Source organism: Xiphophorus maculatus, chromosome 7 (assembly GCF_002775205.1).
Source record: "Xiphophorus maculatus strain JP 163 A chromosome 7, X_maculatus-5.0-male, whole genome shotgun sequence".
Lineage (NCBI taxonomy): Eukaryota > Metazoa > Chordata > Actinopteri > Cyprinodontiformes > Poeciliidae > Xiphophorus > Xiphophorus maculatus.
In genome coordinates, this window is record NC_036449.1 from 11,141,713 (window position 1) to 11,154,732 (window position 13,020).

The window sequence follows — 13,020 nt, forward strand, 5'->3', positions numbered from 1 at the left end:
GTTGCAACCTGTCATTTATTAACCACAATCTCTTGCCCAACTACCTTTTTCTGTTACCTTTGTCTCATTGTTCAACTACCTCTAAAGTACTTTTTTCCTGAAACAAGTTCCTGTTTTATCCGACTGTAACCATACAAGAGTTTTGCCTCTTATTCGCTGATAAAAAAAAAGAAGAATTTAATTACTCTAAAGTTGCTATGATAAATGATTTCCTGTTTGGCGTAATCCAGTGACCTTACATTTTCAAGAGGGACTTCCTGTAAGCACAGACAACAGTTTGGAGGTTTTATATTGAGCTAGTTTATTCCACGCATCACACTTTGACATGCATTTTACACAAACGGCTCCTATATCCTTTCCACTCCACAATGTCATAGTTCTTTTTATACTTCTGCATTTTTATGAAGCTTTTGAGCTATTATAGTCAAAGTACAAGGAATGTGCCTTTAACTGTTTTTATAGAAGTTAGATTTTCATGAAACATCACTCTGAAGTCGTCTTCCATTTGCTTGATTTTAGTAAATACAGATTCTGTGATATGCTTACTTCTATTTGTAGAAATGTGAAAACAGCAGTATCAAAGTTTTGTACAGCAATTACACCAAACTCCAGGTCCAGCTTAAAAGTCTGATTTAAAGTGGTTGAGAGGCAAACTCGGGCTGTAACGTTTTAGACGGGGACTAAATGGGGAATAAAATCTGGACACCCAAACATTTTTCCATACTAACCCAGACCTAGAAAACGACGAGATATTTTATACTTTCCTAAACTTCTCAAGACTTTGTAGAAACTCTGGTCTAACAAAAATAGAATAAATGAGAAGCAGACATAAACACAGTAGGAAACAAACAGTGTGAGGCCCCTCAGTGATCATTTAAAACAATAAGATCACATAGATGTTCAATTAAAATAGTCCAATTTTGACTTTGTCTTCTTTACAAGCAGCCAGGACTTCGTTCTCCAGCAGCTTCAAGAAGTCCAGTTTGATCTAAAAAGGACAAACATGATGCAAAACGTTCAACCGCCAATCTGGACAGCACTCTGAAACAATACTTCTCTAAAATAAAAGACATATTGTAATTATCACAGGTTTTAATTGACCAGCATCAGCTTTTTATGGTACAAAAAAAAAGCTAGTCTGAGACAAAATATAGACATTTACAGTAAAAATATATTTAGATTTTTTATTCCTACCTCTGTTACATTTATTTATTATTTGTAACTACTTCAAAGTATAAAATGAACTAATACATTTACTCTGAGTTTTTAAAGTTCTTTCTGTACAAAATATATTAGATTTTGTTGTCCTTCTCTTTTGAATATAACATTGACAGACAAATAATCCAATATAAGTTAAAAGCAGTTAATTAGTCAGGCTATCTGCTGGTGTAGCATATCAGCTTTTACGTTTCCAACTGAGTTACTTTAAAAAGACTGAGTTCTTCTTTAGTTTCCACAACCAGATTGTGTTTTCTTCCATCTGATGCCAACCCAAGCTGGTAGTGGCCTTCTTTCAGTCAGCTGTCTGGCAGTGAGCAGCAACTAGTGGTGGAAAAGGCCTGAAATTATGCTACTATTCTCTAAGAAACTCCAGTCATTTGACCACTCTAGTCTTTTTGGTGTAATTTGACACTAATAATGGGCCCATGGTGATAAAGGACAAAAGAAAATCTGAATTTCAACTAATAAACCAGCATGCAGCATTAAATGAGATGCAGACCTAAAATGCTATCAAAAAACCTCTCCATCTTCACAAAAGTGAGTGGCAAATGTTGAAATGTCGAGGTAAATGTTTCTCAACTTGCTTTCTCACATTTTCTCGGTCATTAAAGGCATCCAATTTGAAAACTCCCACTTTGTTCAGTCTGTAAACACATCAACCAACATCACTTTGTTCAATGTGTTATTTTTTTTTGTTCAATAAAATCTGATAAAAATGTCAGGGATGTATGTTTTGATAAATAAACATTAACTTGCTGGGGAGGACTGTGGCTTCTTTCTAGGCAGAAGTAGGAGAATGTCCTGGAAAAAAATGTTTGGAAATACTGAGATCGCTGCTTCTCCTGCCTTCTGAAAAGAAAAGAGTCCTGACTCAAAGGCTATCAATAATCAAAATCCCATTTTTGACCCAATATTGATCTAAAATTCCATCCAAATATCAACTCTGTTAAAACTTGTTGTTTATCGTTTCAATCCAGCAGGGGGCAGTAGCTCACCTCAGGAATGTCCACCATCCGCCTGAGCTTCTGGTCCCTCCAGTTCCAGTCAACAACCAGGTACCTCAAAGCCTGCAGGCTCAAACCCTCTGGAGAAAAAGAAGATGAGACTGAAACAGCTTCAGGATGTCCGAGGTGGTTTTCAACAAACCATTATGTCCACACAAACCTTTGTCAATGAGAGCGCTGATCCTGCCTGGTGTTCCCACTCCGATGTGTGTGATGCCTTTCTGCAGCAGCTTGACCTGCTCCTCTATCTACCCAGAGAAAACATAATGCCAACTGTCCCCTTTATGACTGACAACCCGCGTTCTTCCAATATGTCTGAATGAATACCTTGATGTGCTTAGCAAAAAGCTTCACTGCTCTGGCTTCGCCCTTGAAAGCAGTCAGCTGCCTGCAATCGAAACAGTCACAAGATTAGAATTCAAACATAAAGCATCTTGCAAAAATATTCATACTTGTCTAACTCTGACATTTGTCACCTTATAACCACAAACCTAATGGTGCATTCACACCAGCCCTGTTTAATCCACTTCAATCAAACTCTAGTTCAGTTGTCAAAAAGTCCAGTTTGTTTAGGGAGGTGTGAAAGTGTAATTGAATTCTGATGCGGACGAAAAATGCAAATCCTGGTCTCTGCCTGAAAACCTAGGTCTCATTTCGACTAAAGTGAACTCTGGCTCAGATTGAATGGATATGTGAATGCGAAACAGCCTGGAGACTGCTCCAAAAGAAGCTTTAGCGGACTGTAGCGCAAGGAATTCTGGGTAAATACAACCAAAATAAACATGCGAGTCTAGTGCCAGTGGGAGAAATGGCTCGTTGTCTTTTACCTAAGACGAAAGAGAAATCCTACAACCACTAAAATCTTTCACCGCTCCATTTTTGTTTACATTTCATGAAGAAGTTGCTCATGTCTTCTTCAGAAGTTCTCATGTTGGTTCCTTCAATCATTCTTGGTGCAGCGCCACCGCAGGCAAGAGGGTGAACAAGTTTTTTAATTACCGAAGTTTGGATTGTTTGACATCAGCTGAAAATGTAACAAATATTGCAATTCTGGTCCCCAGTCAAACCGAGTCTACTCGGTGTAAAAACGCCCTTAGAGTATATGACGTATTCAGCTACTGTAAACGTGATACCCCTCAATAAAATCCTGGGCAACCTAATGCTTCTACATGCACTTCATTTGTAAATATAAGTTAACCTTTGTGTAAATTAACCTCAGCATAAAAGCAGTTTTTCTATTAAAGCCCATCAGGTTTGATAAAGAGCAGAAAATTATTTGAGATGAATATTTTTGCAAGACACTGTATGTATAATTTCTGACTGTCTAACCTCACGTTTACTTACTTGAGGAGTTCTATAGTTCGAAGCGCAGAGCTGCAGACAATCAGTATAACCACTGAACTCTTTTCTGAATGCTGCTTTTGGATCTTTGCCCACTTGGGACAAACTGAAAATAAGAAAACAAAAAAAGCAATCGAAGTCAAACATGAGTCTGGTTGTCAACATCTAACGACAAACAAAAAAAAAGGAAATTCATCAAAGATCAGAACCTGGCTCACCTTGTTTCAGATAAGAGGAGAGTGTGTGTGTCAAGTCATTACTGGATAGAAAGCAGGAGTCTGTGGAATGACACGAGGCAACCTCAGTGACTCGGTGGGTCAGCAGATATCGACTGAAGATGAACGGTGAAAGGGAAATGGCTGAGACTCACTCTGCAGTTTGAGCTCTTCCAGTTCGATCACGGAGCGCTTGTCTGAGTAGTACCGAGTAATCAGGTCCTGCAGGTCAGCTGCATTGCCCGGCTTTGGCTCCGAGGTGGCCAAAACGTCTGTGATAGTTTTCTTTTTTCTCTGAAAACGAAACATATTCAACTAATATTCCCACACAAAGACTGTCACTGCCCAGAGCAGCAGTGTGTGCAACAGCAGTTCTCCACTACAACAGCAGGTGTCGCCAGACTCGCCTTTCTCTTCTTTTGGGGTTTAGTTGACTGCTGATCTTCTATTTCTTTCTTTTGAGGAGTTATACACCCTTTCTGTAAAACCAATACATAAAAAATCATCTGTTAGACTAAATAATTACATACGACATTAATGAAATTGATAATGTCATTTACGAAGACACAACAAGACCAGTATTTGTGCTTGTGGGGCTACATTTGTCACAACAATGGTTGTGTCATGAAGTCAGTGTCATACCGTTAACTAAAAAAGAAGTGACAAATTTTATTGTCACTTATTACAATAGTACCACAAAATGTCATGCTAAACCTCTAAGTCCATATAGCCCAGCCCTATTGAGACAATTTCTCTGTTCTCATCCTTTCTTGCTGATGTTTTGGTCACTTTTTACAACCCACAGAAGTTGCTTGGGTAGTGCAACTCATCCAAGATGGCACATCAATGCGAGTTGTGGCAAGAAGATTTGGTGTGTCTGTCAGCACAGTGTCCAGAGGATGCCGGAGGTAGGAGAACGGCCAGTGGGGCCTGTGTTTCCTGTGATGCATCGTGTGGCTTAAGAGCTCCGGCAGGATGAAGGCACTGATGCTATGGAGTGGCCTGCCTGTTCCCCAAATTTGAATAAAATACGAGCGCATCTGGGACATCGTGTCCTGTTCCTTCCACCAACGCCACATTGCACCACAGACTGTCCAGGAAAGAACTGATGCCTTAATCCAGGTCTGAGAGGAGATCGCTCAGGAGAACATCTGCTGCCTCAGGAGGGTGGGGGCCACATTGTCAGACACACACACACACACACGCCCCCACCCACACACCCCCACACCCCCCACAACTACTGAGCAGAGGTCTTGCTAGACTTTTTTGTTCGCCGTCATTTTGACCGACAGCATAAAAAATTAAAAAATAAAAAAAATTGGTCATGTACTATTTTTACCCGTCAAATTATAATTGCATTAACATCGGCTATTTAGTCGCATTTTTATGTGGTTTAGTTGATATTCACCGAGTTGAACCGTGAATCCAGATCCCATCACATAAAGCAGATGAACGCATCTAACTTTTTCTCCGTGACAAAAACCATGACTGTGGCCCCAATAACTTATAATAAATGAAATTAAATGGCTCCACTTGGATTACCAGCACTTCACCCGCTGGGGTCTGAACGCACAGCCTCACAAATTCCTCCTGGTCTGCAGAGACATCTGCTCTAGTTCATCAGTCAGTTGGATCTGTCTAATCCAAACCCATCAATTGAACTCAAGAGATTTTTACCCTGTGCGCGGTCCGTGCGTGTGCTTTTACGAGTATTTTTTTTGCGTGATTTTGCTTCCCCGAAACGGAGAGATGTTACGTCTGCCGTGCTTCTGAACGCTGCTCCCCTTCTGGTCCGAGAGGGTAATGTCTTCCAGCTCCATTTGTTAAAACTACAGGGTGAGCTAAGTTCAATTCTTAGAAGCGGCAGAGCTGCGTCCGCATTGGTTGTGCAGCAGACTGCACAAGTTACGGTCTAATTAATTTCTGAATCTTTATTTATTTCCTCAAGATAAACTACCGGCTCCTCTGTTTAGACTATAAATGGATTAGCTCAACGTTGCATTCTCTTTAGTTTCCTCTGTTCTGTATGTAATGGAGACTGGAATTAAACACACCATTTCAACCAAAGTTTGGAACACGCTTCCTAACTAGATGCGCTCCAAAGCGTCCGGTTTAAAATTCTTCAACACACTGTCAGCTCCCGGTCAGAAAGACCCATTTAGTTTAGTGTTCATGAGATGACATTCAGAAAGGATTTTATTATTGATTGGTTTTAGTTGCCTCTGCGATGAACTCTTTGCGTAAAGTCTATAATGTCTGCACCAGTCCAGAGTGTAAATTAAAACCTGTCAAATGACCGAAGGGCTTCAAATTTTTCCGTTGTTTAAAAAAATAACCGGTCAAATACGGAAAATATTCCGTTAATGCAACCTCTGCTACTGAGCCTCATTTTGACTAGTCTTAAGAAATTTCCACTGGAGCTGGATCAGTCGGTGATGTGATTTTTTCCACTTTTGAGCAATTCTAAATCCAGACCAGCATGGGATGATACTTTTGATTTACATTGTTTGCGTTTATTTTGTTCTCAACGTGTTCCACTATGCAATGAATAAAGATTTTCGACTGAAATATTTTATTTACTGGGCTCTAGGATATGTTATTTTAGTGTTCCTCTAATTATTTTGAGCAGTGTATGTTGATTTATTCTGCAGCCAAAAAGCCTAGAAATTATGCTTATATATATATATATATATATACTCATTTAACTTTTCTGTATTTTGTCAAGTCGGCAGAAAAACTGCAATGATTTTAGGGAGGATTTTACAGAGCAACACAAAGATTGAAGATTAAAGCAACACAAAAATTATTAGCTACCAAGTGCCAAGAAAATGGAAAATCTTTTGCTAAATTTGAACAAATCTGTAAAGTGTGGCACGCATTTGGATTAAGCCTTCATTAGCTGTAACATAGCAGTAATACAGTATATAGCTGTAATTGTTTTAAGGTATTTCTCTTCCAGTTGTGCTTTTCCAGAGTGAAATATTTGATAATTATTAGGACTGCACCAATGAATTGGCCCAGATTTTCTTAATTTTGGGCAGTCTTACATGTGAAACTGATCTTATTTACCACCAGAGGGCTGAAAATCAGTCATTGCATTTTTTTCCTCTGCTGTTATGCTACCCAATTATTTTTGAGTTGAAACAAATACAAAACAAATCATCACTGAGAACCCCCCGCCCCCACCTCCAACTAATTTAATATATGAGCATGTTGATGTTTTGTTCTGAAACACAGAGAATTTTATTAGCACAAAATTATAAAACTCACATTAACATTAAAGATTTCTGGTCTGCACTGTCAGTGTTTACTGGAGCAGATCTGACTCAGGTTGCACTATGTAGTACTTATTTTTCATAAGAAAATGTGTCAATTAAAAACTTAATCAAAAGCAGTCATGCTGACATAGCTGCCTGCAGAGAACATGCCTGCAATTTATTTATCCGTGAACCATCCTCGTAAAAGAAAAGACAAAAAAAAAGGTAATTAAATATCCTGGTTGATATTCTGGCTGCACACAAATAATTGTCTTTTTTTTCCTTTTAATTTGTACATTTATTTTACAAATTTGCTCCTATGATGAAAAAACAGAATGGGTGGTATTGACACACAAAGGGTACAACCTGATCATTATTTTTCTTCTTCTTGGCTTTAGGGCTTTTCTCTGTCACCATTTTCCTCTTCTCTGGTTTTGTCTTTGCCTTTTCTGCTGGCTCCTTCTCCTGCTCTGACTCTTCATCTGCCTCAACTGCATCTGTAAAAAAAAAAAGAAAAGTATAATAAAAGCTGGAAGAAGTTTTTCATTAAAACCTGCACAAGAAATAGTGTGCACTCATATCTGGGTCAGCAGCGGGAGGAGAAACTGTTGATGGAATTTAAGTAAATTATGTGGTGGATGAATTAATGAATTTGTTTATTCTCTGTTCAGGGGTTAAACCAACACTGAAAGAATGGAACATGATCCCTGAAACAATTATCCAACATCCACACAATAGATCACAGAGAGCTCTAGTTATTTATTAATGTTCTCCTGTGCTCTATAAAGTCAGAAATAATCAAATATTACCTCAGGTCTATATATAAAACTGTGTAGCAAATCTCCAACCAAGCATCTGGTTATATTTAGCCTCCCTGTTGCTACCCGTTCTCACTGCATACTTCTAGTCTAATGCTATGAGGTTATGCTTACACCTTTTAGAATAAGTGCACAATTGGTCAACAGTGTTTAAAAACAAAACCTTAAAAATGAAAACTTCATTTTTTTTCTGGTTATACTAAAGAGACCTTTCTGGGTGGCAGCTTGTTTTACTGGTAGTTTTTCCAATCAAGGAAAGAAAATATCCTTTATTGTTCCTTTACTTATGTTTCCCCCCACAACCTAAATAAAAGTAACAAAAAACATCACCAGCTGAAGTTTCAATATGATGATCACTATTTAAAATTTAGGACTTTTCAAAAAAACATGATCCAAATGATGTTGACAGTAGAATTTTATTTTGAACCACCTTTTGCCCTTTTCAGGCAAACCAAATTAGTTTTATAGCCTCTTTTGGAAAACAATCACTGGAACAATGTACAGATGTACTTTTCTATAGCTGCTGACCATTATCAGTATAAATAATGGTCAGAAAACATGACACCCAGTCATGTCCTTTTTAGCAATTTGCTGAGGGAATCGCAGATATCCCCCTGTTCCCTCATCCTGAGGGATTAAAAGATATTCCCAGGCCAGAAGGGATTTGTAGTCTCTTTAGTGTTTCCTAAAGTCTCCTTTCAGTGACTTGTGCCCACAAAAATCTTGCAAGAGAGACTTCAAGAAGATATCATCATCAGATACCTGAACCACCTCAGCTGACTTGTTCTGATGCAGAAAGCAGTGGCTCTTTACGGGAAGCAAATACCAGCTACTTCCATCTGGGGTCTCACCGTTTCCATCATCATCCACTTCGTATGACAAAAGGTCAAGGCTTGAATGTAGACAGACCAGTGACTAAGAGGAAGTGACTCTCATGCTGACTGACTAACACTCGGCTATGAACTGATGGCTTAAAGAAACCAATAGAACCACATCATCTGCAAAAAGCAAAGAGGAGATCTGAAAACCGCTACATTCAGATAGCAGGCAAATACGAACCAAATCCGCTTCTTTGTTTGTTGTTGCATAAATGCAACCTATATCTGACTTTTTCACCACAGTCTGAATGTCTCAGTTTAGATATTTTCACCCCATGGTACTAAATCGGATACGCATCTGATTGTTTTCAAAGTGTCTACAGCTTGAACGGCCATGTTGGATTTTATCCAGTTTTCATGTGATGTCAGAAATGCTTCATAATTCTGCACCAGAAAAAGACAGATACAGTAAATCAAGCAATAGCTGAAAATTATATTATGAAATTATGAAAGAAGTCTGTGTCAGTGAAGTGCTTTGCATCACAATCCCACCACTCCTGGCTCTGACTGTACATTCAAACAGACTTCTCTACAGAAGTTGCACTCAATGCTCCACTAAAGGCCATTTCTATTAATTGTGCTTTCTTTTTATTAGCTTCCTTCGTGTTGTTATGATCTTGTGACAACCTTGTCAGTTCCCATTGCTGAATAAACTTAAAAATCAATCCATAAAAGGCTCCATCCATTATTACTTCTGTAGACAGTGCGCTATGGTATGACATCAATGTTCTTCTTCTGCTCAGGCAGTTAACTTTGGGGGCTTAAACCGTTCACACAGATGTTTCATTGAGGTTTGAACGACCATGCAAAAGAAATTCTATTTCAGCAGAAAATTTGGATTTCACGATCAAGAGCTACTGGGTGAACATAGCCTAAACTTTCAAATTCTGTTCATGAATATCATAAAGAGGATTAGTGAAAGCTCTCATTGGACACCAACCTGTATTGAGGACAAGCTCAACTTGTGCCAAAAATGTGAACAAAGCTCTTGCTTTGCTCATAACAGGACAAGATTGACCTTAAAATGACTCTGCAACTTCGAACCCCTGCATAATCCAACAATCAAAATACCTTGAGAATCGGCCATAAGCTTTCTCCAGATCTACAACAGACGTGAACTGAACAACCAAACTCTTATGGCCCAAATCAGCACCTCAGGGGTTATCCCCCCTGAGCTCTGACTTTTTGTTTGATGGCGGCTAAGACAATCGCCATATTGTTACTTCTGAATGTGAAGTTCAATATTTGCTTTCGGGGCTCCTTTCCAACAGTCTACAGCTAACTTTTCCAGGAAGGTTAGGAAGAGTACAGTAGAACTGTAGCTGAAATATACTTTTGAAAACCCTTTTCCAAGCACGAATATCTATGGGAAGCACCCACATGTGCCATAACCTGTGTGGAAAAACCTTGAAGTAAAGGGCCTGGGCATGCAGGGTTGCAGTATCATAATCAGACTTTAAGAAAGTGGAATACAAGGTTCCTGTGAATACAAAAAGGGAAATAAAAGTCCTATGTGGTTTATGCAACATTTGTTCTGATTCATACAATAGTCTGACTGTCTCTGGGTTAGTGCCCTCACTGCTGGGGAGTGGGTTTTATTTGAACTATCTGAGAAGAGGATATATTTATCACCCATCTTTGAAGTCCTATATGTCACATATGCTTTTGATGTCAGGCTCTTTTAAGTCTAAATGCATAGGAAAGATGATGCATGCAGCTAGATCAGGATGTGTGGAATGTGGTTCAGCAAATTGAGCATATCACTGATCTGCAACAGCAGATCACTGCTTCAGGTCAAGAACATCCTGAGGAAAAAGGCACTCTACAAACCAACATCAGATGCAAATTTTCCAGCTTGTTCTTTTGATCCACCGTCTCCTAATCTATTTTGCAACAGTGGTTTTTATTTCTTCCTTCCTCTCAGGTTTTTTTTCACTTATTTGGTACAATTTCAGTAACATAACTAAGACTAGTATAGTCTTGTAGATATAAGAATTAGTTTTTCTTTGCACTTGTATGATAAAAATTGGCACATCCAATAAGATGTCCATCCAGTCCTTAATGTAACTGGACATTTGGATATTTAAGTATAAATAATTCCAAACATCCCCACATTTATTCTCATTTACTGGCAAACATTACCCAAAGCTGAATCACATTGTGACTACATAATGAGAAAGTGGTTACTCAGTATTTTTGAAGGTTTTCTGTGTATAAGCCTCAGACATTTAATCTGATGTGCTCTTAACTGTTGAAATGAAAATCTACACCATGGGAGGATAAAAAGGGCTACCTGAGGCCTCCAGAAACACTAGAGCAGTTTATGAGTATGGTAAAGCATTTAAAGAGGTCTCAAAACCTTTAAAATAGTCTAACAGTGGAATATATTAATAGCTACCATCATGTCCAGGTCTGACTTTTCACGTACGTTTACAATGAAAGCAGACTGCAAGCTGCTAAAAGAAGTCACCAAAAAGCTTACAATGTCATTACATACCTACGGGTTGTTCTGCAAAGAAAAAAACTTTGCTTTTAGAAAAACATAACCAGACTATAATTTTCCTACAGAAAATCTACAATCTACAAGTCAAGAAGATCTGGAATAATGATCTTAAGGCATATGAGTTGTCCTCAACTCTACCAATAAATCCACCAGACTCACTGAAAACAGTCAAAATCCAGATCTCCATCTCACAGAGATGCTGTGGGTGATCTAAAATGAGCTGAATATGAAAAGGCCCTCAAACATTTCACAGCTTTAAGTGAGAAATGGACTCAACCTCCTCAGAGACTAGTAGATGACTTCAAGAAGCATCTCACTGAAGTTATGTACTTTTAAGTTGTGCTAACAAGTTTTTCATAACTTCTGTTTTAGCAAAACGTTGTGGCTTTTTACTGTTGTGGCTTTTGGATTTCTATTGACCTTCATTTAAACCAAAAGGGGAAAGCTAGTTACTAGGTGTCCTAACTTTTTCCTGTTAGGAAACACATTTTTATTCATATCTTTCGTTTAATGAGTAAAATGTACATTTTCTTAAGTGTAATAAATACAAAACAAAATTTGCATCGGGGTATCTTAATTTTTCACATAATGGTATATTGTTTCTTTATAGAGACATTTGCCTGATACAATAATCCACTCATCATGCTCCTCTTCTTCATCCTTAAAGACCACACCCTTTATTGGTGGGCCAAGGAAATGATTCCTCCCACTCTCTCACTCTCACTGTGAACAGATTTTGGAGAAACTGTCAAAGACCAAAGAAGTGAGGATAACTGGAAGCAGAACGTTACGTCTGAGGTGAAGAGAACTTCGTACCATGATACAGTTTCCACTTCCTGCTTGACAAACACAAAAAGGGAGTAAAACAGTAGGTAAGGCTTTTTAAATTCCCATTTGGATTATTGATGGTCATTTCAATCAATTCATCTTAGAATAATATAAATATCTATTATGAAAGAAATTAAAATTGTGAAGATGACATCCAATGATCTCGCCTGAAACGTTCGCTGGAGATAGGCACCAGCACCCCTGCCGACCCCACTAGGGACAAGGGTGTTAGAAAATGGATGGATGGACATCCAATGACATGAAAATGTCAGGCAATCGATTATCTTAAGTTAAAGTTATTTATATAAGCCAATCCTAAGTTTATGTAATCAAGTCAAGCAGATGTTTGACCTTTTTCTAGTAAATTTTGCCCCTTCCACAGGTACAAGCCAGCTGCTTGAATAGACAATATAAACCATGTGACTTTGATATTCTGTGTTCACTGAGCTGCGAAGCACTTTGCAGTGTTAGACCAATGTTTAAATGAGAATAAGGTGCAGACAAGGCGATTAGGCTGACTCTTTAAACATGTTTCATTTAACAGCAGATACACTTGCAAGAGAAATAGATTTACTAATGAGTGGCAGCTTACACATTTATTTTATGGGGGTAATGAAGACGTGCAGTTCAAAGTTATAAATTAAAGGTTAAAGTGAATTCATGTGCCTCAGACCATCAAATGTGTTTTCACATGTAGCTAAATTCAACACACTGCTCCTGTATCTAATTTCTTTGAATTCAATTTGTCTAGCCCACAAGACAAATCAAAAGCTGTTTAGCATATCAGATAAACCGTTAGGAATGATACACATCAATAGATAATGTTCTTTACAAATGATTAGCCATCAAATGGTATGGCGCAAGTCATTTTCATAGAATGTTCAGGCCATAAAGAGACATTAGCAACTTCAATGTTTAAGTTAAAATTATCTCAGAGAATTTCCCAACAAGCTCA

The 13,020-nt window shown here is 38.3% G+C and overlaps 1 protein-coding gene across 1 annotated transcript in view; it reads right to left on the reverse strand.

Moving 5' to 3' along the window:
* Window positions 1–109: 109 nt before the first annotated feature.
* cmss1 (cms1 ribosomal small subunit homolog (yeast)) overlaps window positions 110–13,020 on the reverse strand; it is a 34,722-nt gene continuing 21,811 nt past the window's right edge. Inside the window, exons 2-10 of the mRNA XM_023336803.1 lie at window positions 7,405–7,535; window positions 4,189–4,260; window positions 3,937–4,075; window positions 3,785–3,844; window positions 3,570–3,672; window positions 2,553–2,613; window positions 2,386–2,473; window positions 2,217–2,305; window positions 110–988 (exon numbers count right to left, since the gene is read on the reverse strand). Of these exons, the coding sequence (XP_023192571.1) occupies window positions 905–988; window positions 2,217–2,305; window positions 2,386–2,473; window positions 2,553–2,613; window positions 3,570–3,672; window positions 3,785–3,844; window positions 3,937–4,075; window positions 4,189–4,260; window positions 7,405–7,535 (827 nt within the window). The 3' untranslated portion in view covers window positions 110–904. The remainder of the gene's footprint in view (window positions 989–2,216; window positions 2,306–2,385; window positions 2,474–2,552; window positions 2,614–3,569; window positions 3,673–3,784; window positions 3,845–3,936; window positions 4,076–4,188; window positions 4,261–7,404; window positions 7,536–13,020) is intronic.